The 27324-nt window shown below is 39.5% G+C and overlaps 2 protein-coding genes across 4 annotated transcripts in view; both read right to left on the bottom strand.

Annotated features, from left to right (window-relative positions):
- Positions 1-27324, bottom strand: part of LOC138763549 (complement factor H-like) — a 613078-nt gene that overhangs the window by 204905 nt on the left and 380849 nt on the right. The gene's annotated exons all lie outside the window — the stretch shown is intronic.
- The window catches only part of crb1 (crumbs cell polarity complex component 1), a 105830-nt gene that overhangs the window by 53137 nt on the left and 25369 nt on the right, over positions 1-27324 (bottom strand). For 2 of the 3 annotated variants that reach the window (XM_069937859.1, XM_069937858.1), the window contains exons 2-5: positions 18716-19294; positions 12195-12390; positions 6214-6353; positions 4161-4343 (exon numbers count right to left, since the gene is read on the bottom strand). In XM_069937859.1, coding sequence (XP_069793960.1) covers positions 4161-4343; positions 6214-6353; positions 12195-12390; positions 18716-19294 — 1098 coding nt within the window. The remainder of the gene's footprint in view (positions 1-4160; positions 4344-6213; positions 6354-12194; positions 12391-18715; positions 19295-27324) is intronic. The other variant, XM_069937860.1, reaches the window with a different exon arrangement.

Here is a 27324-nt window from a genome sequence, read left to right as displayed (position 1 = left end):
TAGGAAAATAAGTCCAGAGAGGATACGTGGTATTCTACAGATCCCCCCCTCCCAAGAATGCCCAAGAACTTAGGAAATTCCTTGGTTTAGTGGGATACTGTAGAATCTGGATTGAAAACTATTCTAGCCTGGTCAGATTTCTCTATGATAAACTCACGATTCTAGGGGGTGAAACTGTTGTCTGGACAGAGGAAGAGATTAAAGATTTTAACTTGGTGAAACAGCGCCTTATTAGTGCCCCAGTGTTGGCTTTACCCGACCTAAATAAGCCATTTGACCTATATACCAATGCGAAAGGAGGTGTAGCCACCGGAGTACTAACACAAGAGAAGGCAGGCTGTAGACAGCCAGTTACTTTTCTGTCAAAAGTTTTAGACCCTGTTTGTCATGGTTGGCCAGAATGTGTGCAAGCCATCGCAGCCACTGCTATTTTAGTTGAGGAAGGACGAAAGATTACGTTTGGTGCCCCGATGATAGTTCACACCCCTCACACAGTCCGCAATATTCTCTTTCAACGTGCTGGAAGGTGGCTCACAGACTTTAGAATTTTAAAATATGAAGCGATCCTAATGGATAGGGATGATTTGACCCTGATTACGAATAAAGAACACAATCCAGCAGCTTTCTTGGTTTCTCCAAATTCTGACAATACCATAAATGAGTTAGAGCATGTATGTTTAGAGGTAATAGATTTACAGACCAAAATTTGAGAGGATTTAAGCAATGAGCCTTTACAGGAGGGTGAAAGGTGGTTTATTGATGGATCTTCCCATTGCATTGATGGCACTCGTTATAGCGGGTATAGTGTAGTGGATGGGAAAGAAGGAGTGGTGATTGAAGCTGGTCGCCTTCCCAGTCATTGGTCAGCACAATCTTGTGAATTGTATGCCCTCTGTAGAGCTCTCTAGGGTCTAGAGAACAAGGTGGGCACTATCTACACAGACTCAAAGTACGCTTTTGGTGTAGTGCACACCTTTGGGAAGATCTGGAAAGAGCGGGGAATGATAACTGGAAAAGGATAAAAGTTGATCCATGAAAACTTAATTGTCTAATCTCTAGATGCTCTTACATTACCTGAGGAAATAGCTGTAGTTCATGTACGAAGCCATCAAAGTGGTGACAGTCCTGAAGCACAGGGAAACAGACAGGCAGATGCAGCTGCCAAACAGGCTGCGCTCATGGAGAAAATAGATATGCAGCTGTTACTGCCCACCCCTGGAGTATCCTATTCATTCTATTAAACCTGGTGATTGGGTATATGTAAAAGCATGGCAAGATCACCAACTAAAACCTGTCAGGGATGGCCCCTATTGTGTACTTTTGGTTACAGCACACTGCCGTGCGATCGAAAGGGATGGAGCCACATCCAATGAATTAAACGAGCTGCTGAACCACAGACTAACGACATTGTTAATCTACCCTCCACCTGGCGTGCAGTCCTTCATCTTTCTGAACTGAAAGTTACACTACGACGGGAAAAAGTGCTGAAATGTTTTTACCATTTGCTGTTTTGTTTACTTGTTGGTTCCCAATTTTTGGGAAATCACCAAATTGCTCACAATGTATTAAGTCCTCCTGGATTAGGGGCAGCAGAGGTGACAATTATTTACCTTTAGAATATAGACAGGGCACAGATACAAAGTATAGTCATAGTGGGATATTGGTTAATATAGGATCCCAACATGGACCAGGGGAACAGAACGGCTCTAGAGGAGTAGATTTGATTTGTATTTTGGCCTCTACAGGTATTAAAGAGAGGAGTTTTAAAGAGATAGCACAAAGATGGTGGGACAATGACAGACAGAATGTTAGTCAGGATTGTACATGTAGCAGAGATAGAGTGAATACATATGCTAATGTTCACAGACAGGCTGCAACTCACAGGTTCAGTGATACTTATGCTAATGTTCGCAGACAAGCTGCAACTCACAGGTTAAGTGACAAGAAACACCCCTCCCCAACTTGGTATCCTGTAAATCATCCTTTGGGTCACACAGGCATTCGGAATGTTAAGAACCACCACTGTAAGGGGAGTTCCAGTTGTAAACGATGTAAGTCGCTCCAGAACACCACAGCTGCTTGGCATTTAAATCGTTTAATCAGACTCCAGGCAGCCTTGGAGATAATCACCGAACAGACAGCAATGGCCCTAAATTTATGGGCTGAAGAAAGACGACAGATACGAGCCACAGTTCAACAAAACCGCCTGGCTCTCGATTACTCGTTGGCTGCTGAAGGCAGCGTTTGTGAAAGACTGGTTAAGGACAATGCTCACAAAGGTCAGGCGGTTAAAGACACTTCTTCAGGAGTTCGAAAATCTTCCCATGCCCAGGTTCAGACTTGGCAACCTTGGTCCGGTGTGGGATGGACTAGACTTTTTATTGATAACTGGAGTCTGATACCCACAGCCCTTATAGCAGCTGGACTCGCTCTTCGGGCCATTATGGTGCTCCCCTGCCTAAAAACTTGTGTGCAGTATTTAATTCATCGAACCCCTCGTCAGAACATTATAACCCAAGAGATGTATGTTTCCCCAAGTCTGTCTGAAGATGCTGAGACTGCAGTTCGTTTACTGACCAGCTGGAAAAAAGACCAAGTTTACAAGTAATACATTCCAGTTGAGAAGTCACGAAGCGTAGCTAAAAGAAAAGTGAGGATTGTGAGAGATGAGTGAAACTGATATAAAAAAGTGAAGATGAGGAAACTAGTATAGATATATGTGTAATGAATAAAGCCAGTATGAATAGGATAAGAATAGATATTAGAATGTAGGAAGTCTGAATAAGATAAGGGTCTTCTAGCCCTAGACAGAATTAGCAAGTTCCGCATATAAGGTGTAGCCCTGAGATTCGGGAAGGTGTGAATTAGAACAAAGGCAGGTTTGTGAATAAGGACAATAAGGACAATGACATGATGGGACACCGACAGGATACCCCCTGGTCCTCCAAGTTCACAGAAACAGCACGTAGGCAGACAGGATTGCCTAATGCCAAACTTATTCAGGAGGCAGAAGAATGTAAGGGGGAGGGTATTCCGATACTGAAATCAACTGTATAAAAGTTGGGTGAGCCCCAGTGTATGTGTGTATTCCCAGGGTAAGGGGAAGCACCCAACTTTGCATTGTTGTATAATAAATGTTCTTTGTTCTCAATATTTGTCTCGAGCAATTTCTGTGAAGGTACTTCTGTTTCTCACAGCAATGAGATTTATTTTCCCTTTAGCAGGAAACTCATACTAAAAGGACATTGTTTCCTTTGTTACTATTTCTAAATTGGGATCAAATAGTTTAGATCAAATATTTCCACACAAATAGTTTAACACAACATTTTTCTGAATTAGTAATATCTGACCTATGTCATCATACTGAAGTGTTTCATCAGTTGATGTTACTTATGGATGTTACATTGGATGAATTGACCAAATGTAAGAAAAACCAAAATACTTAATCTTCATTTTGTCTCCAAATATTGGATGTGCTACAGAGCCAAATATGATAGAATTGTTGTTACATCTTGTGCCTGTAGCTGCCATTACAAAATTGATAAGAGTTGTTCACTTCAATATCAGAAATAAACAAACATCATTCTGTAACATGTACTCTATATGCATGTAGCATTGTATAGTCATTACAGAAAAGATCGTGTTCTATGGCAAGCTTTCCACTGGCCACTGAGACAGAGGTGCACCAAAGAAGAGATACAAGGACTGCTTAAAGAAATCTCTTGGTGCCTGCCACATTGACCACCGCCAGTGGGCTGATATCGCCTCCAACCATGCATCTTGGCGCCTCACAGTTCGGCGGGCAGCAACCTCCTTTGAAGAAGACCGCAGAGCCCACCTCACTGACAAAAGACAAAGGAGGAAAAACCCAAAACCCAACCCCAACTAACCAATTTTCCCTTGCAACCGCTGCACCCGTGTCTGCCTGTCCCGCATCGGACTTGTCAGTCACCAACGAGCCTGCAGCAGACGTGGACATACCCCTCCAAAAATCTTCGTCCGCGAAGCAAAGCCAAAGAAGAAAAAAAATAGAAATAAACTAAATTGAATCTAATAAATACTAAATAAAAATGTAATGACTGCTACTGCCACTAAACTAAAATCTCAAACCATTTCCATATTATTCTTTTTCAGGAAACAAAAGTCTAATTTAAGGTTACCTATAAATCCATGCTGACATTTACAGATGAAGCCAGAAGCGTGCTCATAGCTGAAGACTGCAGGCAATTCTGTCGTCTTTCCATACATGTTTTGCCAGGAGAGTTCAATACATTCTCCCCCATGGAGACAAGGATTACTGAAGCACTCATGGATATCGATCTCACACTGTGCCCCAGTAAAACCTGGATGTATCACAAAATACATGATTATGAAATTAACCTTACAATATGGTTCACATAACAGGATTACAAAATCCTCTCTAGCTCAGTGTTTTGGAATGAGGGTTATTTGGAGTTGGGATGGAGACAGGTGAGGATTTGTGGAGTGTGGCGGGGGGTGGGGGACCAGGTGAATGGAGACAAGCACCTTGATTGTGATTTTTAAAAGTTAATTAATCAGAAGGGAAAAAAGATAACAGTTCTTACCTCTTCTTTCACTTTTCATCTACTCTACCATTAAATCTTTCCTTATTTTCTGTTTTTTTCCCCCCCATTTATCTTTCTTCTTCCTAGTTTCTTGTACTGTCTTCAATTTCCTCTCTCCTTCGCAACTCTCTTTTTGCCCGACTTTTCCACACTGAATTTCAGAATACCCCAATCTTCTCCAAAATGTACTTAGAATCACAGGGAGATAGGTAGCGACAGCAGATAATGCAGTGACGGTGCACCTGTCTTTGACAATTGTGCTCCAGCCAGGTTGTTTTTTTTCAGTTTGGATTTGATAAAAATCCTTTCATATTGATTTTGTTTTTAACATATGGAATATTATACTTTACTTTGCACAATTTGATAGTTGTACTAATCTAATTTTTAAAAAATATTAAATTAAAACTTTCTTTCTTCTTTGGCTTGGTTTCGCGGATGAAGATTTATGGAGGGGTATGTCCACGTCTGCTGCAGGCTCGTTGGTGGCTGACAAGTCCGATGCGGGACAGGCAGACACGGTTACAGTGGTTGCAAGGGAAAATTGGTTGGTTGGATGTTGGGTTTTTCCTCCTTTGTCTTTTGTCAGTGAGGTGGGCTCTGCGGTCTTCTTCAAAGGAGGTTGCTGCCCGCCGAACTGTGAGGCGCCAAGATGCACAGTTGGAGGCGATATCTGCCCACTGGTGGTGGTCAATGTGGCAGGCACCAAGAAATTTCTTTAAGCAGTCCTTGTACCTCTTCTTTGGTGCACCTCTGTCTCGGTGGCCAGTGGAGAGCTCGCCATAGAACACGATCTTGGGAAGGCGATGGTCCTCCATTCTGGAGATGTGATCCACCCAGCACAGTTGGGTCTTCAGCAGCGTGGATTCGATGCTTGCGGACTCTGCCAGCTCGAGTACTTCGATGTTGGTGATGAAGTCATTCCAATTAATGTTGAGGATGGAGCGGAGACAGCGCTGATGGAAGCATTCTAGGAGCCGTAGGTGATGCCGGTAGAGGACCCATGATTCGGAGCCGAAACTTTTAAAACTTAAAAGCACTAAAACTCACCACTTCGTTGACAGACTGAGTGAAGACAAAATTGTCAAGGACACTCGTTGATATTTTCATTCAAACTAACATACCAATTGATATTACAGAGAATATCTACAGATTTCCACAGTGCCTCCCACTTATTGACACTGCAGGATCAGTAAAATGGTAGATCAGTTCAATAAGTGTGAGCAATGATGATATTACTTCCTACTCCTGCAGCCATGTAGCTGACTATGCATAGGAATCATTTATTTACTTCCTGTTTCCTTATTTTCCTTTTATTTATTTAATTAAAATACATTAGTACAACTATAAAATTGGGTAACGTAGAGTGCAATATTCAATTTGTTAAAAATTTAAGCCCAATTATTGACAGAGCTTCATGTCACAAAATGCAGAGTTTTTCAGAATCAGACTTTTGGAATCAGCTCACAAGCCATTTCAAAACACTGTAAAATAATATCCATGGCCACAACTTCCCCAATTAGAGAGAAATTAATATACCAATGTAACACATTTTTTGTTTAATAAGATTGTAATGGTACTTTTAACCTTATACCATCAAATGCTTTGTACACCATGTAAAAATACAAACCTGGCCAACAGAGGCAAGTGTAACTTTCAGCCATGTCCTGGCAGGTGGCACTATTGAGGCAGGGTTGAGAACTACAACTAAGGACGTCAATCTCACACCGCAAACCCATGTAGCTGCTGTTCATACAATCGCAGCTGTACCTGCAATAAATAATCTTTATTAATAAATTAACCAATAAACTTTGAGAAGGTTTATAATGAGCTGTCACATGAGAGAATTAATCAGTATCATTATTACTGTAGAAATTAAAGATTGCAATATTTTAAATTATTTATTCAAGGACTGAAACATTAAAACTGATTAATGCTCTGAAAAGCAGGTTAATCCACCATCATGAAATGTTTTGAGAGGCTGATCAAGATTCACATCAACTCTCACCAGCCTACCATCCAAACAGATCCATGACAGACGCATCCCCCTGGCTCTTCATTCACCCCTGAAATTCACCCAGGTCAGACTGTTCAAAACCTATAATTATATTCAATCCCATAATCCAGAGTAGACTTATTCTTCGACTTCAGAACAATGATCTCAGCACCTACCTCTGCAACTGGATCCTTGACACCCTGTCTAATAGACCACAATCATACTTAACACAAGTTCTCCCAATGATATGTCCTCAAGCCCCTACTGTACTTCCTCTACACCCAATAATGTACCGACTCCATATTCAAATTCAACAATGACACCACACTTGTAGGCTAGGTATCAAATAACAACAATCTGGAATACAGGAAGGAGATTGAAAGTCTATTGGCATAGTGTCGAGAAAACAATCTCCATATGCCAATGAGAGAAGGAGATGATAGTAAGGGACAAAATTGGTCTCCTCAAAGATGAGTGATTGCCTATGTATGGAGCCAAAAGAGATGGGGAAGATCTTAAATGATCTCTCCCACCCCCCCCCCCCCAATCAGTATTCATTCAGGAAAAGGACACAGAGTTGTTAGAAGAAAAACAAGCAGTGAGGTCATGGAACCTATAAGATAAAAAAGGAGGAGGTCCTTGCTGTCTTAAAGCAAATAAGGGTGAATAAATCCCCAGGCCATGACAAGATACTCCATCAGACCATGCCAAAAATATTTATAATGACCTTAGACATAGATGAGGTGCTGGAGAATTGGAGGGTAGCTCACGTTGTTCCATTGTTTAATGAAAAGGCTCCAAATGTAACCCTGATAATTATAGACCAGTGTAACTGATGTTAGCAGTAAGTAGATTATTGGAAGTTATCCTGAGAAATTGGATATACAATTATTTGGATAGCGAGGAATGATTAGGAATAGCCTACATGGTTTTCTGCATGGTAAGTCATGTTTGACTAATCTTATAGAGTTTTACGAGGAGGTTACCAGGAGAGTTGATGAAGGATAGGCTGTGGATGTTGTCTATATTGAATTACTTAAGACTCTGACAATGTCCCAAATGAGAGGTTAGTCAGAAAAGTGCAGGAACTTGATACTCATGGTGAATTAGTAAACTGGATTCAACAATGGCTGAACAGAAGAAGCCAAAGAGTAGTAATAGATGATTGCTTCTCAGTTTGGAAGCCTGTGACTAATGGTGTGCCTCAAGGATCGGTGCTGGGACCATTGTTGTTTGTTATCATCCAGATCATTGTTATCGATAATGTGGTAAATTCGATCAGCATGTTTGCAGATGACAGTAAAATTGGAGGCCTTGTGGACAGCAAAGAAGATTTTCAAAGCTTGCAGAGGGATCTGGACCAGCTGGAAAAAAAATGGGATGTAAAATGGCAGATGAAATTCAATGTAAACGTGTTAGGTGTTGCATTTTGGAAGGACAAACCAAGAACATATACAGTAAATAGTAGGGTACTGAGGAGTGCAGTAGAACAGAAGGACCTGGGCATATAGAATCATAATTCCTTGAAAGTGGCATCACAGGTGGGTAGGCTTGTAAAGAGCTTTTGGCATATTGGCCTTCATAAATCAAAGTCTTAATATAGTAGTTGGGATCATATGCTATAGTTGTAAGAGATATTGGTGAGGCTAAATTTGGAATATTGTGTGCCGTTTTAGTCTCCTAACTACAGGACCGATATCAATAAGATGGAATGAGTTCAGAAAATATTTACTAAGATGTTGCTGAACCTCAGGAACTGAGTTACAGGGAAAAGTTAAACAGGTTAGGACTTTATTCCCTGGAGTGTAGAAGAATGAGGAGAGATTTGAAAGAGGTATTTAAAATTATGAGAGGGATAGGCAGAGTCAATAAAGGTAGGGTGTTTCCACTGAGGGTAGTGAGATACAACTAGAGGACATGGGTGAAGGGGAAGTTTAGAGGAAACATCTTCACACAGGAGTGGTGGGAGTATGGAATGAGCTGCCAGCTGAAGAGGTGAATACAGGCTCAATTTTAACATTTAAGAGAATTTGAACAGATAAATTGATGGGAGAGGGATGGAGGGCTATGAACTGGGTGCAGGTCAGTGGGACTAGGCAGAAAAATGGTTCAGCACAGACAGAAAGGGTCTGTTTCTATTCTGTAATGTTCTATGGTTCTAATGACTACAGAAGAGGGGCAGAGATCACAGCCTTATCCATATCAATGGCACTGAAGTGGAAAGAGTAGATGGCTTCACATTCTTAAGAATAAATATCTCAGTTGCCCTGACTGGGAGAAGCACATTGATGTGACAGTCAACAAAGCCTCTTCTTATTCAAAAATATCAGGAAGCCCAACTTGTCTCATCAACTTCTACTAGTGTACCATTAAAAGAATACTTGCTGGATGCATCACATCCTGGTGTAAGTGTTGTTCTGCTCAAGTTCAAAAAAAAAAGCAGAATGTAGTGAATACAGCTCAGAATTTCACACAAACTTCCCTTTCATCCATCAACATCTGCTGCTGCCTTGGAAAGGGAGAATACACTGGAATATGAAAGCAGTACCACCAACAGGCTTAAAGAGTTTATTTTCTTCAACCATCATGCTGAACTTGCTTGGTACCAATTGATTTATTTTCATTCTTACTCAATACTCTGTAATTGCGCACTTCAACTTTATACAGGTACATTATTACAGCTAAGCTGTTAGACTGCTTGAAGAAGAACCCTCCTCAATGCAGCAAGTATAAACGTGACAAATAAAAGCAACTGATAACTGGTTGTTGTAACTTATTGGCAAGGAGAATTAGGCATGAGAGACAAGCAGTCACAGGGAAGTTTATAGAGAAAATAGGATAGAGGGATCACTCTGAGAATCAGCATAGACTCAATGGGTTGAACAGGATATGTGAGCATAAGAAAACAAAGAAAAATTGCCAACACTCATTACACTGTGTCGGCTTCATTAACCAAGTTACTGATATGCATTTGTTTCTCTCAAAAAAAGTAATAAATTAAAAAAACGTAATAAATTTAAAAAAGTAAACATAGAAGTGTCAGAAAGCACATTAATTCAACATTTCCATCCATCAATATATTTATATTTATTTGGAGCTAAAGTGGGCAAAATTTAAAGGAATGCTGAAATTCATGGCATCAAAAAAATCCAGTCATGTATTGACATTAATTACTGTCAAGGGATCCAATTAAAATACCTTTGCCCTTTGCAGATGCCAAACTGAGAGAAGCCACTCTGATGACAATCAACTTTCATTCTTTGTTCTCTTTCAAAGGCTTATCACAGCAAGCTGGCTTCTCTTGAAAGGTGATCACTCTGTAGCATTCGGAAAACTAGAAAAATAGACTGCCGGCAGAACTCAACGGGTAGAGAAATGTAGTGATGGTTGACATTGATCTTTTGTTCCAGAATCTGCAGTCATTTGTCATCATAGAGAAGGTGCTTGCTAACCTGAAACTTATGCATCACAGAAATAGGCCCTTTGGACCACCAAGTTCATGCGATCAAGTATCTCTTTACATTAATCCTGTTTTATTCTTCCCAAACTCTCATCAACACCCCCTAAAATTCAAGGACAAACATTTACACACCAAGTGCTATTTACTGTAGTGACTTAATCTCTCATTTTTGGAATGTGGGTGGAAACCAGAGCACCTCAAAGAAACCCCTGCAGTCACAGGACAATTGGAGCATTGGACTGAAGACCGGCTCGCTGGTGTTGAGGCAGCAGAACACTGCTTGCACCACTTTTCTTTCCTCTCATCCCAAGTTCATTTACAAACCAATCCTAGCTCCTGCTGTGTTACTTTCAGCTGAGTTTGTGGAATCTCTAAATCATTATCTGTTCCAAATAATTTAGTTTTCACAAAGTCCAATTTTCCAGTAAACTTTAGACAAATCATTACATTTACAGTCAATACTCTATTTTACTTTCTTCACTGCAATTCATAAACTCCAATATGCTTGATCTTGCACAAAACAAAGGAATATTTTATCTCAAATTATTTTTATTAACTTCTGCGACTCAGGTAGATGGCTCCAATGTGAAAAAGGAATTCATCACTACATCCATGTGACAAACATATAGCAGTAAAAATAGCGATTAAGTGATTAGCAGGCATGGGCTTTCAACCTTAAATTGGGCATTAAAGATGGGTGAGTTACTTAGGTTGTTGCAGCCACATTGCCATGTTCCTTCGTAAACTGAAGAATGTCAACAGCTTATTCAATTTTGAAATAATGGCATCAAGCTACTGTACCTAAAGAATAGAATGAGACCCTCAAAAAAAAATTAACGATTATCCATTTTAGACTTTTAACTATGGGAATTTCTAATGAGTCATGATCAGCTTTTACGGTGTTGAAAATTTACTTTCAAGTCTGGAGCCTCATTCCATCACATTTTCTTCTTAAAGTTAAAAAAAAATTTGTCCAGACATGACCATCAACAGCAATTCTGCCATGGTATAACTTCTTGCATGAGCATCTCTGATCCAAAGTATCCTGGCCCCTTGAGACAAGAGGACCTTATACAATGCAATGCTGTTATATGGGTGAGCGAGAACAACTCAAAATAACTTTGTAAGCTGCTACAGCCCCAGGCTTTAGTGGTTATCAAGCCAGACACCTGAATGACATTCAAAGATTAAAAATCAGAAATACTTTTTTTTAAACTTTATACATTCAGAGTACAGATAATAAGTAACATATATAACAATAAACCATAAACATGAACGTTATATTTTATATATATAAAAAAAGAAAAGAGAGAAACCCCACCCCCCCTTCAGTCAACTCTCCAAAGGAGAGCCATAAAGAGAAGAAAAAAAATTTTTTTTAATTAAGCATAGAAATTAAGATCTAATCAATGTAAATCAAAATGTAAATATTCTGACTATAACAACCACTTATTAATAAAGAAACTATAGTTATCACGTGAAACGTAATTTTTTCCATTATTAAACAATATTTAATCTCATTAAGCCATCTATTAATATCAATCATATTTGTATCTTTCCACATATTAGCAATACATTTTTTTGCTACAGATAAAGCTAAAATATGAAATACTTTTAAACATTTTTATAATTAAATAATTTCAAAAGTGAAAATACATTTAAATTGATTAATTAAAAAAAACAATGCCACATACCTCACACTTGCTATTGGCCTACCAGCAATTTGTCTCCATTTATATGTATGGGCTACTATTCATGTACCTGGTCTAACTTTGAATTAAGTTCAGCATAAAGATTCAAGGCTGATGAGCAATTGAAGCAAATTCCTATTCCGCCACTATATGCTATGAGAGCACAATGAAAGAGTCGGCAGCAGTGCTCCGCAAATGAGTTCAACAGCATAGATACAACTATTCTAAGTTACCCACGTGCCAGCACGTCCAATGGATTGAGAGGCATATTTTCAGGTTGAATTCAAACAGAACCCATGTACCATGGAAAGTGCTGCTACAGGTTTTCTAATCACAGCATGTTATTGAAAGATGCACAGTAGGGATGCAGATCTGAAACAAACACCTCATCAGTACAAATTTAAATTCACTGCAGCCAAAATAGGGTCAGATGTCCACATGACTCTGCCATCATTAAAACTTACCCATTTGCTTTATCAATACACTTCCCTCCATTATGACACGGATGACTTGCACATTCATCGAAGTCCATTTCACAAGTGTTTCCTATGAACCCTGGAGCACACGTGCAAATGTAGCCAGAAAAGTGATCCTGGCAAGTTGCCCCATTCAGACAAGGCTGTGACAAACATTCATTGATCTCCAGTTCACATTGAGTTCCTGCAATCCAATACATGATTATTGCATGCAGGAAAGTCATCATTTGAACCATCTCTACACAGTTATTTTATTAACTTGAATTAATACTACACTGAATGGGAAGCTCCAAGATCAGGTTACAGAACTGCAGTACGCATCCCATGTGACACCTACATCCATTTTGCTATTGACAAATTTTCCAGTTATTGGAGAAAGACAAACTGCAGCAGTAAGTCATACTTCCATCAATCAAAGTAGATGTAATGACAAGGATTAACTCTACTGTCAACGTCAACAGCATGGCCAAACAATTGCAAGCCAACCTTGTCATTTCCAAAGAGAATTGCATGCTTTACTCCCAATCGACAGAAGTATAACTAAGCTGTATGTATAATGTACCAAGAGGTAAATGATAAATGAAAATTAAAAAGAAACTGCTGATGTTAAAAATTTGAAACAAGGATTAAAGATTTTGGAAAAACTCAGCAGGTCACGTAGCAATGAGGGGTGGCTGGCATTTCAGGTCATGGACCCTTTAGTAGGTAGATCTTCAGCATCAGAAGTTTCCCTTTAAGTACTGACTGATCTGTCGAGTTTTTTTTCCAGCATTTTCCCCATGGTTGTCTTTGAACACAAAGACTCAGCCAGACTGTCAATGTAATAGGAAGCATTGATGCTAGTACTCTTAGGGGAGCACTGAAATGTTACTTGGTGTTTCTGGAAATTTTATCAGGTCTGCACACAGGTATCAACAGACTACGTTTCAACAATGCTCACCTTTGGGAACACTCATCATCAGATCAACAAATTAACACAACCAAATATTTGTCCCTTCAACAATGCAACCATGTCTATGCTTTTCACAGCCTTGACTGGTGTGATATCCCACAATCTTTCCTCTCATGAATGCGCTACATTTGTTCATTTTCTGTGCCTTGTGGATTTCCTCAGGGCTATTTTCTCCCATATTCCAGGACCATGGGTTGATTGGTCATTGCGAATTATCCATTGTGAGGAGATGAATGGAAAAATCTTAGGGTTGGAGGGGAACTGGTAGAAATGGAGGTGAGGGGTAATGTTGGGGTAGTGGGGAAAGAAATAAAAGGGTTTAATCTAGGATGAGTGTAATTGGGTACTTCTTGGCCAGTGCAGGCTCACTGGGCTGAGATGCTCATTTACATGCTGTATCCCTGAAAGGCTGAAATGGGCAAGTTCAAAATTCACTGAGAGATTTGCAAGACCATATTGGTCACCTCACTAAATCAAACTCCACCTGGAGCTCAACTTTGAAGAACATTTGGGGAATATTATGGATCCAGTGATCATAATGCAATTAGTTTCAAGTTAATTATGGAGAAGAATAGATCTGGGTCTCGATTTGAGATTGAAAATTAGAGAAAGGCCAATTTTGAGGAAATGAGAAAGGATCTAGAATGTGTAGATTGGGATAGGTTGTGAGATACAAGGAGGACATTCTAAGGTGAAATTTTGAGAGTACAGAGTTTCTATGTCCCTGTCAGGATCAAAGGCAATGTTAGAAAGTAAAGAGAATTTTGGTTTTTCAAGGGATATTGGGGAGCTATTTCAGAAGAGAGAGGTGTATAACAGGTATAGGAATCATGGAGCAAATGAGATATTTGACGAGTATTAAAAAAATGCAAGAGAAACCTCAACAAAGAAATTAGGGAAGCTAAAAGACACAAGATTGCTTTGGCAAACAATTGAAGGAAAATCCTCAGGGTTTGTATAACCATATAACAATCATTGTTCGGAAACCGGCTATATCGGCCCCACTAGTCCATGCCAATTTAAGTGATCTTCTATAGTCCCACTTACCTGCACCCTGCTCATAACCCTCCAATCCCCTCCAATCCATGAACCTATAAAACTTTTTCTTAAATGACAAAATTGACTCTGCTGCAACCACCTCTTCCAGAAGGTCATTCTACTCAGCCACCACTCTCTGAGTGAAGAAGCTCCCTCTCATGTTACTTCTAAACTTTTTCTCCCTAACCCTCAACTTATGACTCCTCGTTCCAATCTCACCTACCCTCAAAGGGAAGAGCCTATTCACAACTACTCTATCTATCCCCCTCAATTTTAAATACCTCTATCAATCCCCCCTCAACCTTCTGCATTCCAGTGAATAAGACCTAGTCTATTCAATCTTTCTTTGTATTCAAGATACTACAATACAGGCAACATTTTAGTAAATCTTCTCTACACCCTCTCTACCTTATTGATATCCTTTCTATAATTTGGGGACCATAACTGCACACAGTATTCCAAATTTGGCCTCACCAATGCCTTGAATATTCTCAACATCACTTCCCAACTCCTGTATTATATGCTGTGATTTATAAAGGCCAGCATACCAAAAGCCTTCTTTACCACTCTATCCATGAGATTCCATTTTCAAAGAACAATTAACCATTATTCCAAGATCTCTCGGTTCCTCTGCATTCCTCAATCCCCTCTCCCTCACTGCATATATTCTTTTCTGATTATTCTTCCCAAAATGAAGCACTTCAAACTTATCAATATTAAACTCCATCTGCCATCTTTCAGCCCACTCTTCTAAACAGTCCAAATCATTCTGCAATTTCTGGAAACCATCTTCACTATCCACAACTCCCCCTATTTTTGTATTGTCCGTATATTTACTAACCCAATTTACCACTCCATCATCCAAATCATTAATGTAAATGACAAACAACAAGGGACCAAACACCAAACCATGAGGCACACCACTCATCACCGGCCTCCATGCTGACAGACAGTTATCCACCATGTTTCCCTAGCATCTATCTTCTAGCCACCATTGAACCCATCTGACTATCTCAATATTAATACCTAGCGCCTGAACCTTCCTTATCTACCTTCCATATGGAAGGTTATCAAAGGCCTTACTGAAATCCATATAGACTACATCTACTGCTCTACCCCCATCAACCTCCCTAGTTACCTCCTCAAAAAATTCAACAAGATTGTCCCTGTCTCTCTAGATACTTATACATATTATTGCTAAGAATACTCTCCATTAGTTTACTGACCACTGATGACAAAACTTACCAGCCTATAATTGTTGGACCTACACCTGGAGCTCTTTTTAAACAGAGGAATGATGTTTACAATACACCAATCCTGTGGCACCATACCGCTCTCTAGTGAATTTTGAAAAATCACTTTCAGAGCCTCTGCTATTTCCTCCCTGACTTTCCACAATGTCCTGGGGTAAATCCCATCAGGACCCGGAGACTTATCCACCTTTAAATGCCTCAAAAGTTCCAACACCTCCTCTTTCCTAACACCTACATTTTCCATAATCACCCCTTTTGCTTCTCTCATCCTACACAATTCCATATCCTTATCCCTAGTGAATACCGAACAGAAGAACTCGTTCAATATCTCCCCCATCTAATTCCGCTCTGCACACAGTTGTCCACTCTGATTCTCTAAGGCAACAATTTTTTTATCCTTCACTCTCCTTTTGCTATTTACAAATTTGTAAAAACCCTTCAGATTTACATTCACCCTGTTCGCTATAGCCACCTCGTACCTTCTTTTCACTTTTCTAATTTCTTTCTTAAGCTTCTTTTTTACAATCCATGCATTTTCCAAGCATCTCTTCTATACCTTGTTTCTTATATTTAATGTAGCCTCCCTTTTATTTTGAACTAACTTTCTAATCTCCCTTGAAAACCACGGCTCTCTCAAACTTTTGGCTCTCCCTTTTATTCGTAACAGGAACAAAGTTTCTGTGCCCTCAAAATCTCACCTTTAAAAGACCTCCAATTCTCCTCCCCATAAAATATCAACCCAAACCACTCCTTGCAAATCCCTTCTTGTTTCAAATCTGGCTCTTCCCCACTCAAAACCTTAATTTTTGGACCAGACCAGTCCCTTTCCATAATTTTATTGAAACTAATGGTACCATGATCAATGGATCCCAAGTGCTCCCCAACACCCACCTCAGTCACCTGCCCTATCTCATTCCCCAACAGTAGATCCAACACTGCCCCTTCACTAGTGGGTATCTCAACATATTGCTGCAAAAAAAATAGGGATCTTATGAGCAAAAGGATAGTAAACAACAAAATTGGCCCCATTGAAAATCAGAGTGGTCGGCTTTGTATGGAGCAAAAAGAGATGGGTGAGATCATAATTTTTTTTCCCCCAATCAGTATTCACTCAGTAAAAGGACACAGTTGTGGGAAGTAAGGAAAACAAGCAGTGAAGTCATGAAACCTGTACAGATTAAAGAGAAGTAAGTGCTTGCTGTCTTAAAGCAAATAATGGTGGATAAATTCCCAGGGCCTGACAAGATATTCCCTCAGACCCTGAGGGAGGCTAGTGAAGATATTGCAGGGGCTCTGGTAGAAATATTTAAAATGTCCTTGGCCAATGGTGTGGAGCCAGAGGAAGGGACAATAGCACATGTTGTTCCATTGTTTAAAAAAGATTCCAAAAATAACCCTGGAAATTATAGGCTGGTGAGCCTGATGTTAGTGGTAGGTAAATTATTGGAAGGTAATCTAAGATATCGGATATACAAATATTTGGATAGTCAGCATCTGATTGGGGATAATCAACATGGCTTTGTGTGTGGTAGGTAGTTTTTAACCAATTTAGAGAGTTTTACGAGGAGGTTACCAGGAAAGTTGATGATGGAAAGGCTATAGATGTTGTCCACATGTACTTCAGTAAGGCTTTTGACAATGTCCTGCATGGGAGGTTAGTGAGGAAGGTTCAGACTCTGGATATTCATGAAGTAGGGAACTGAATTTGATGATGGTAGGACGGGAGAAGCTCGAGAGCAGGGTGGAAGATTGCTTCTCAGATTGGAGAAATGACTAGTGATGTGCCTCAGGGATCAGTACTAGGACCACTGATGTTTGTCACCTATGCTGATCAAGGAGAATTGAAGCTGCTTAAAATTCTGTGTTTTTGCACAAGTATTAAAAATAATAGTGAAGAGTTTTGCAAACAATTAGCATTTGGCAGCTTCCTTTTAGGTTCATCGACAGATTGATTGGAAGTGCAGCCATCAATTCAAGTATACCCATTTTAACAAATGGTATAACATTTTAAATTGTATCGGCTTATGTAACATCACCAGTTCTAATTTAATTGAAGCATATTCATTAAACACCAGTGACATTCTTGAAACTGATGCATCTGGTTTGCAATTGGTTGCTGTATGATTATTCCTTCCCAAGGTTTGGATGATAAGATTTGTAACCTTTTTATGCAAAGTGCAAGCCTCACTGAACTATTTCAATGCTTGAACAGAACTTCAGAGTTAGTTTCCAGAATTATGACCTGCTAAATGTAATCATTTCTATAACCATCCTGCGTCTTCAATAGGGTTAAAAAAAAAAATGGAGGACCCTAATTAGTTTGTAGAGTAGAACAAATTATTCCCTTTTTACTCTCATTTTTTGAACTATTGGTTTGCTGAGATATTAGGATAATTGAAGGGATCCTGAATTCCAAATGGAAAATGGATATTAAGGATCACAAGAGTGAAGACACACTTTTCATATTGGGCTCCTTTCAAACACAACTCCACATCAATTAATGAAATTGTGCACCTACACTGTAGATACAGGGATGACAAAGATGACAAAGATCTTGCGATTCTAAAGACAGCATATTCTTTATTTACCTTAGCTTGAAATATCAAAGTTTTGTATTGCTTTTTAACAACTTTCTAGCTATTAACCTTTGATGCCACATTCCCAGAATGAGCAACCAAAATGGTAGATTATGCAACCAGTTCGCATTTGAATTAAATGAAAAGACACCTCAAAGTTCCGAATGACAGAGAGCATAAGATCCTGAGCGATTAACCATGGCATTCTTCATTTAAAATTGATCTCCCTTAGCGTTATCAAGCCATTAGAGTCGCATTGCTGGAGTAAGTGAAATGACTTTTACATCTTATTATTGATAAAGCAGGATGAAGAGTTTCTACAATTACCGTATGCTGAAGCTAGAAAGTTGAAATCTGAAGTGACTTGTTAAAACAGTGGAAGCAAAATCAGTATTGGATATAACCCAAGATTTATTTTAAAGAGGTGTGAAAAAGGAGCAAGGAGCAAATGGAACCCAAAGGACAGCTGTGTAGGAACAATGGACCAAGTAACCCCTTTCTATTCTGTACAATATCATGATGAATTTGCAAATTACAAAAATATATATCAAAACCTTCAACTTGAAGGCAAAATGATCAACAGTGAATGTTTTTTGTTACAGATTTGAACCTTTCAGTCTGTTCATTGCAGAATTCCTGACAGAAGGTTTACCTAGATATGTTCAGATGAAAGCAGAACATGCTCCTTACCTGTTAAGCCAAGTGGGCAAATGCAGACGTATTTGTCAATTTGGTTCATGCAGGTGGAATAATTTTTGCAGGGTTCCGAAGCACATTCGTCTACTTCAATCTCACACAGTCTGCCCTGGAAACCAGGCACACAGAAGCAGGAAAATCCATCAAGCTTATCCTTACACACTGCCCCATTTTCACATGGGTTTGCTGCACAGTTATTCAGGTTGGTTCCACAGTCAGTGCCAGTGTAGCCCAGCGGGCAAACACAGCTGTATCCAGCAGCATTGTCTAAACAGGTGGCACCATTCAAGCAGGGAATGCTGGCACACTTGTTGATGGAAATTTCACAGCTGATGTGACCAGGAGGGCAATCACAAAAGAAATTAGTTGTACCCAGATTGCTCTTGCATGTTGCATTGTGCTGGCAGGGATGTGATGCGCAAACATCAAACAGTTCCTCACAATTCTTTCCCGTGAATGACACTGGTATTTGTGGGCAGTGGCAAATATAGTCGCCGATAAGGTCCTCACATGTTGCATTGTTTTTGCAAGGGCTAGAAAGGCATTTGTTCAGGATTGTAGTAAAACATGAACCTAAAGAAGTGAACAAAAGAATCACCATTTATTCTTAAAACATGATCACAGGTTACAGAAAAGCAAATCCTTTGTTTTGACAGTTCATCAGAATTAGAAGTTCACTTAAAATTATGCACATTATTAAAAAATATTTGGTTAGGTGTTATGAGCCCAGAGGACCCCAAAAATCAGCAGTAATAGAAATTCACCAAGGCAAATGGTTACTTAATCAAAAGTTGCTTTTAATTATCTTTAAGTATGAAAACAGGATCAAACTCTACTTATTACTATTAACTTAACCTTACTTAACCCCCTTCTAATTTTAAGTGTACATGTATGTATATGCAAGTACAGAAAAGTTATTTGATTCACAGTCTAATCTCACTTCTCATTCCTCCAAGTTCACTGATTGCAGGCAATTCTTATACTGTGCACAGAATTTAACATTGATGAAGTTCTTGCCGAAGAAACCTGCCCCATCAGGGTTTTCCAGATGATATCCTCTTTCTTTCAGGTCACCACAGAGTTCCTTTTTGTTTCCCTTATTTCAAGTGAAACATTATGCAGTCAGTCCTCTCCTCTTTAATGTACCACAAGGGCTTTGACTAGGCTGAACGAATAATTCACAACCCATCTTCAAAAATGGGGTTTTTCTACAAGCTTGCCACCTTATGTTCCAGTCACAGCTGCTACTGCTGAACTGTAGAACTGCAGAACTGAATTCTCTCTTCAGAGAAAACCACATGACCCACTTAGAACAGCCAACTGCACTCAGACTGCCACTCCAGACCTAATCCTCCAAGTTCATTCATTTGTTGCTTTCCAAAACAATAATTCATTACTCCACAGCATGTCCAATTAACACCTACTTGTTAAGTCCTTATAGGCATCCTTCAAAGTTTTTGCAAAGACACCCGGAGCCTGGAGCCTGACTTGAGCAAAATTCTGGGATTTTAAATGAGATGTGTTTTGAAGTGTTTGTATGTGACCTACACTAGCAAACACCCACCACAATTTATCTCCTTTAAAACATATCTATAAAATATAACATAATCTGTCACACATGTGCCTTGATATACTTGTACAATGTTAATCTTCTCAAGCAGTCCGGAGACTGCATTGTGAGGTGATGCAATCCTTTCACTACTTATCCAAAGCTCCTGTGAGTTTCTGGTGCTTGGCCTCAAGGACCTCTATACCTCTGCAAATTCACCACCTCTACTTTGTCTGGTCAAGAAGTTAATTGGGATGTTGCACTTTTTAAAAATTATACTTTATTTAATTTTTATGAAAAAATATTATATATATTACACACACAAAAAAAGGACTCGAATGCATATATAAATATACAATAAAAAATTATATCCTTAAAATGCACAATAAGCCTAGAAATAACTGCTCTGTACCTTAAGAGAAAGGAAAAGAAATCGTGGACAGAGGGGGAGAAGGAGGAAAAGGGGAAAGAGCCGGCATCAACATTTATTACAAACAGAAACAGAAAAATAAAAATATTAAATTACTAATAACGGGATGAAAGTTAAATATAAAGTATTTAATAAGTACACTATCCAGGTATTTAAATCATTCATATAACGCTGCCAAATATCTATGGACATGTTATATTCATTTATGAGATAAGAAATTCTCCCTCAGGGTAGACAACTTTGCATTTCCATATTCCAACAATCAGTATGTAAGAGGGAATCGGATTTCCACGTTACCGCTATACATTTCCTGGCTATTGCCAAAGCAATTTTAATAAATTTGGATTTACATGACAGCCAAATTCGCCAAAAGGATCAAGAGAGAAATACACCCCATAATTTTCATTAATAATTCCCCCAAATTTATCTAAAAAGGTCTTAATTTCATGCATAACCAGGGAGAATGTATAAAAGTACCAATATCTATGCCACACCTAAAGCCCATATTTAAGATTATGTAACTTTTGAGGTATGAGATATACCAGTAGTTGATATAGAATGATAAATTTCAATTTTTTACATCTCCAATAAATAGAAGCTGTCATACTATCGAAGCTTAAATTTGACCAGCATTTTTGATCAATTACAAAGCCCAAATTCGATACCCATCTCTCCTGAGATAGATGTAAACCCAATTTTTGAGCTGCTCCAAGTCTTGGAGCAGGAAATATATAGAGATGTTGCACTTCTTGAAGGGACCATTTTGCACCAGGTGGATAGAGGGAAAACTATTCCTCTCCTCTCATGACAGGGAAAGCAAAGGAATGCTTTGGAAGTCTCCTGTCAGGCATGGGAATGACCGGGCCTTCCCCACATGGCAGAGGGAGAGAAATTGGGGCTTCAGTATTAGACATCTTGGCCAGGGTAAGAGTGCTCACAATTACATATCTTATTCTACCAATGAGCTTGGACGATTTTGTGATGGCAGCATTATTAGTATCTTTCAAGTGCCTTGACTGAAGTGGCCATTTTTTTTGGTAATCCAGGCCTCAGAAGCATAATTGGAGTGCTAAATCTCTGTGGCCAGGTTGTGGAACAATTTCAGATTAATGACAGATTTCAGTTAAGGGCTGCATAAAACCTCTACAGTCAACAAGAGTTCAGTGTCACAATGCAAAGACTCCAGTGCATATTTCCATCAGTTTGGTCACTGACTTAATGATGAACAAAGGATGCTTGGAAAGCAGCCAGCAATATTAGAGGCCATAAAAAAATTTGCAAATTGCAGAAGAAAACATGAACAAAAAGATTGAAAAAATAAATTGTGGATTGGCTCATTCTCAACATCAACTATACCTGGAACTTCCACATCCTTCACTTCCAAAGCTCAGATCACATCACCCTCCTGCCTCGAGAGTTAGCCTCTGGTTAAATGCAGTTTTCTGTTGCAAGCCATTATAAAAATCAACATTTACTACAAAAAGAAATGTGATGAATAGAAGCCAACCAATTTTGAAAACTCCTGGCTTAGAAACATGTTTATTCCTGCCAAGTTCAAGTGGTTACATGCTCAAGAAATAGAAATGGTTACAGAAAATAATACTCAAGAACATTTTCGGCACTCTATCCATTATAGGATCAATGGAAGGCTCAGTACAATCCATCAGCCCTCTGAACCAGGTGTACAATGAAGCAGATCAAGTTATATTGCTGACAATATTGTTAGTTCAAGCCACAACATGACAGTTAATTTCTACCCTTACTGTATATTTGTCTTATTACCCCAAATGAGACACTATTTACACATTCTGTTATCTCTATCTTTTGCTTAGTGGGTTGACCCTTACCATAAAATAACTCCCATTCTCTGAAGAACATCTTGCACATTCAATGCATTGTCATCAATTGTGGCTCTTAATTCCTGTCTACTTATATTAAAACTAATCCTGAAACCCTCTCAATTGGAGATTGGCTTTGAGGATGAATAGTATTGATTGGTCAACATTTTGAACATAAATTCCTTAAAAAAAAATATTTTTCTCCATCTGTTGCTGATTCACCTGCCGAGTTCCTCCAGTAAGTTGTGTTTGACGAGGTTTTATACTCCGGTTATCTGGTTGTTTGTGTGTATGTACACACACACGCACACGCACACACATACATATATATATATATACACACATACATATATATATATATATATACATATATATATATATTTTGTTCTTTGGCTTGGCTTCGCGGACGAAGATTTATGGAGGGGGTAAATGTCCACGTCAGCTGCAGGCTCGTTTGTGGCTGACAAGTCCGATGCGGGATACATACACACATACACACACATATATACATACACATACATACACACACATATAAAAATAGCATTCTCCATAATATTTGTGAATAGTCTAAAAACAATAAAGATTTGTACAATTGGATTCAAATTTGTGAAAGACATTAGCAAAACCAAGGAGACGATTGCTGACTTCAGAAGGAAGTGAGGGGAACACAATCCAGTACTCATTGAGGGCTCAGTAGTGGAGAGGGTCAGGGACTTCAAATTCCTGGGTGTCAACACCTCAGAGGATCTGACCTGAAACCTCCACATTGATGTAATCAAAGGCTCGCCAGTGGCTATAATTTGTGAGGAGACTGAGGAGATTTGGTATGTCACCAAAAGCTCTCAAAAACTTGTACAGGTGTACCGGAGAGGGCATTCTGGCTGGTTGGAGGCACTAACTCTCAGAACAAATCTCAGAGGGTTGTGTTAACTTGGCCTTTTAGACATCACAGGCACCAGACTTCACTCCATCGAGGACATCTACATGAGGCAATGTCTTAAAAAGAGCAGCCTGTATCCTCAAATACCCCACCACCCAGGCCATGCCCTCTACACTCTGTTACCATCAGGAAAAAGGTACAGGAGCCCAAAGATGCATACTCAACGGAACAAGAACAGCTTCTTCTCCCTGCTGCCATCAGATTCCTGAATAATCAATCATCCAAATTCACTGCCTTTCTTTTTGTGCACGCCTTTTCTTTATAGTTTTTATTAAGATGGTTATAATATGAATGTTTGCTCTATGTTCTTTCTTCTTTCTTTGGCTTGGCTTTGCGGATGAAGATTTATGGAGGGGTAACGTCCACGTCAGCTGCAGGCTCGTTTGTGGCCGACAAGTCCGATGCGAGACAGGCAGACACGGTTGCAGCGGTTGCAAGGGAAAATTGGTTGGTTGGGGTTGGGTGTTGGGTTTTTCCTCCTTTGTCAGTGAGGTGGACTCTGTGGTCTTCTTCAAAGGAGGTTGCTCCCCACCGAACTGTGAGGCGCCAAGATGCATGGTTTGAGGCGATATCAGCCCACTGGCGGTGGTCAATGTGGCAGGCACCAAGAGATTTCTTTAGGCAGTCCTTGTACCTCTTCTTTGGTGCACCTCTGTCTCGGTGGCCAGTGGAGAGCTCGCCATATAACATGATCTTGGGAAGGCGATGGACCTCCATTCTGGAGACGTGACCTACCCAGCGCAGTTGGATCTTCAGCAGCGTGGATTCGATGCTGTCGGCCTCTGCCATCTCGAGTACTTCGATGAAGTCGCTCCAATGAATGTTGAGGATGGAGCGGAGACAACGCTGGTGGAAGCGTTCTAGGAGCCGTAGGTGATGCCGGTAGAGGACCCATGATTCGGAGCCAAACAGGAGTGTGGGTATGACAACGGCTCTGTATACGCTAATCTTTGTGAGGTTTTTCAGTTGGTTGTTTTTCCAGACTCTTTTGTGTAGTCTTCCAAAGGCACTATTTGCCTTGGCGAGTCTGTTGTCTATCTCGTTGTCGATCCTTGCATCCGATGAAATGGTGCAGCCAAGAAAGGTAAACTGGTTGACCGTTTTGAGTTTTGTGTGCCCGATGGAGATGTGGGGGAGCTGGCTGATGGAGGACCTCAGTTTTCTTCAGACTGACTTCCAGGCCAAACATTTTGGCAGTTTCTGCAAAACAGGACATCAAGCGCTGAAGAGCTGGCTCTGAATCGGCAACTCTATGATGCTGCCACAAAATACTGAATTTCATGAAGTTTTTGGGCAATAAATTTAGATTCGGATTTGGAAATTTGATTGTGCATGTGGATGAAAAATTAATGGGGACAGAAATTTGAGATTATATATTCAACAGTTGGGGTCAGAGCCTAAATTTCTTTTTAAATGGGATAATTACTGCAAACAGTGTTTTGAATAAACTTTGAACATGTTTCTATAGCCAAGCACTTTCAGTACAAACTGTCTAATATTTCCAAATGAAAAGAAATCCAGTTTGTAGAAAAAAGTGTAAAATTTCTTATTTACTAGGCTGATAAAATGGGGAAAAAATAAATGTGTGATGAGAACTGGATATTTTGAGCTGCCTTGCACTTAAACTCAAGTTGGTGATTGAAATTCCTTTTGAAATGCAAAATAAAATGAACTGGACCAGTGCCAGGTCACAGCAAGGCTAGTGTAAAGTGATTGCGCCCTGTTTAGAGTAGTTCTGGGAGACTTATGCATGCTTTTCATGTTCTGCCTCTGCACACAATTCTGCTTTCTTCAGATGCATGCACAGATCAAAGCATAATGCAATTCTTTTATGCAGGTTTGCAATCAATTTGCCGTATTTTCTTACCGTGAATTTGATTAATCCTTTTAGTGTATTAGCATAGGCATTAAAAATATCCTATTCTTTGTTTTTCAGGCGAGGCTATTTTTCCATCTGGATTATTTCATGTTAAATTAAATACAACTAATCTGACATGTCAGTTAATCCAGAATGAAAAAGCAATTATTGTTGGATTTGGGACAGTCAAATTATTCTTGACAAAAATCGACGGCGAGGATATTAGAAGACACTCAAATCATTTTCAAGTGGCAGCATTGATAATTTGTTAACTCATTCTGAAAAATATGAGCATGACAGCAATAATTATCCATCTGCTAATACAACGTTGAAAAAAAAAATCCTAATTTTAGAAAATACAGCATGGTGAAATTAGTCTTTATGAGGATACTGACACACCTCAGGGCTGTGTGCTCAGCCTGTTCCTGTTAACACTAGTGACCCACGACTGCATCACCAGATGCAGATCCAACAGGGTCATTGTTTGCAGATAACACAACAATAGTTGCCTCATCAGCAACAACAGTGAGTTGCACTAAAGAGAAGAGGTGGAAAACCTTGAGAAATGTACAAGTGTAACAACCAGAGTCTCAATGTGGACAAGACAAAGGAGATGATCATAGACTTCAGGAGGACCAGAATGACCACCTTCCACTACCATTAACAACTCTGTAGTAGGGCAAGTGGAGAGCACCAAGTTCCTTGGAGTTCATTTAACTCGTGACTGATCATGGATTCAACATTTCCTCATTTGTCATGAAGGCGCAACAGCGACTGCACTTCCCAACATTCTGGCCGGCTGCATCACAGAGTGGTACGGTTGCTGCAGAGAAATGGATCGGAGGTCAATCCGCAGGTCCATAAGAGTGGCACCAAAGATCACTGGAGTCTCCATCCCCACCCCCTCCATAAATTAACGTGATCTACTGGGATTGCTGCCTGAAGAGGGTACGTAAAATAACTGAGGACCCCTTCCATCCTGCACACAGCATCTTTCAGCTGCACCTGTCGGGGAAGAGATACAGGAATATCTGAGCCAGTACCACCAGGCTGAGGAACAGCTTCTTCCCACAGACAGTGAGAATGCTGAACAACCAAAGAACTACTTACACTAACAATCTGAGACTCTTATTTGTACAAAAAAATTATTTTTATGATTAATACTTGTCCTGCATATATATTATTTGTCTGTATGTGTGCTATGTCTGGTATATGTCTGCATGTTTTTTCCCCCCCGAGGACCAGAGAACTCTGTTTCATTGGGTTGTACTTGTCCAATCAGATGACAATAAATATGACTTGAAAAATGAATCCAAATTGATACAGTATCCAGAAAACCTATTCAATGTCCAAAATAGAACTTTGTACCAAGTTAAAATCATCATACAGAGACTAGAAATTCATTTGATGCAATGAGCCCAAAGTACCAAAGGTAATCTTGCAAAACTTGTTCAAAATTATAAATCGATCAGCTTTAGCGTGGTTTCAGATTCAGATTGATAACCAGCTGACTTAAACTAGTTTGTACATTTTCAACAAGGAATTTCCTATCCATTTTTCAGAGTTAACAATACAAGAAATAACTATCATTTGTACTCTAATCTTTTCTTGAGTATAGTTTTTTTTGCAATACCGAGAAGTAGAAATTCTGCCTTGCCTGCAAGAAAAATAATCTCAGGGTTGTATCTTATAAAAGTAAAAATACAATGCTGGAGAAACTCAGCAGGTCAAAGATATAGCAAAGATACATAACTGACGACTTGGACTTGAACCATTCATCAAGCTATGGAAAAATGTCAGCAAGCATTCAAACAAAAAGTTAAGGGGGAGAGGAGTGGGTAGAGGAGCATAGTCCCAAAAGGCAGGAAGTAATTGGTTGTGAAGGGAAGCAGGGAGGAGGAGAGATGGCTAGGTGAATAGAGAGGGAAGGAGCTGGAGAGCAGAGGGAAAGAAGACAGGGAAGGGGAGTAGATCCCTGCAGTCTTTCA

Source organism: Narcine bancroftii, chromosome 5 (genome assembly GCF_036971445.1).
Source record: "Narcine bancroftii isolate sNarBan1 chromosome 5, sNarBan1.hap1, whole genome shotgun sequence".
Classification (NCBI taxonomy): domain Eukaryota; kingdom Metazoa; phylum Chordata; class Chondrichthyes; order Torpediniformes; family Narcinidae; genus Narcine; species Narcine bancroftii.
Note: the sequence above shows the minus strand (reverse complement) of the source record. Positions and strands in the feature narration are given on the sequence as shown.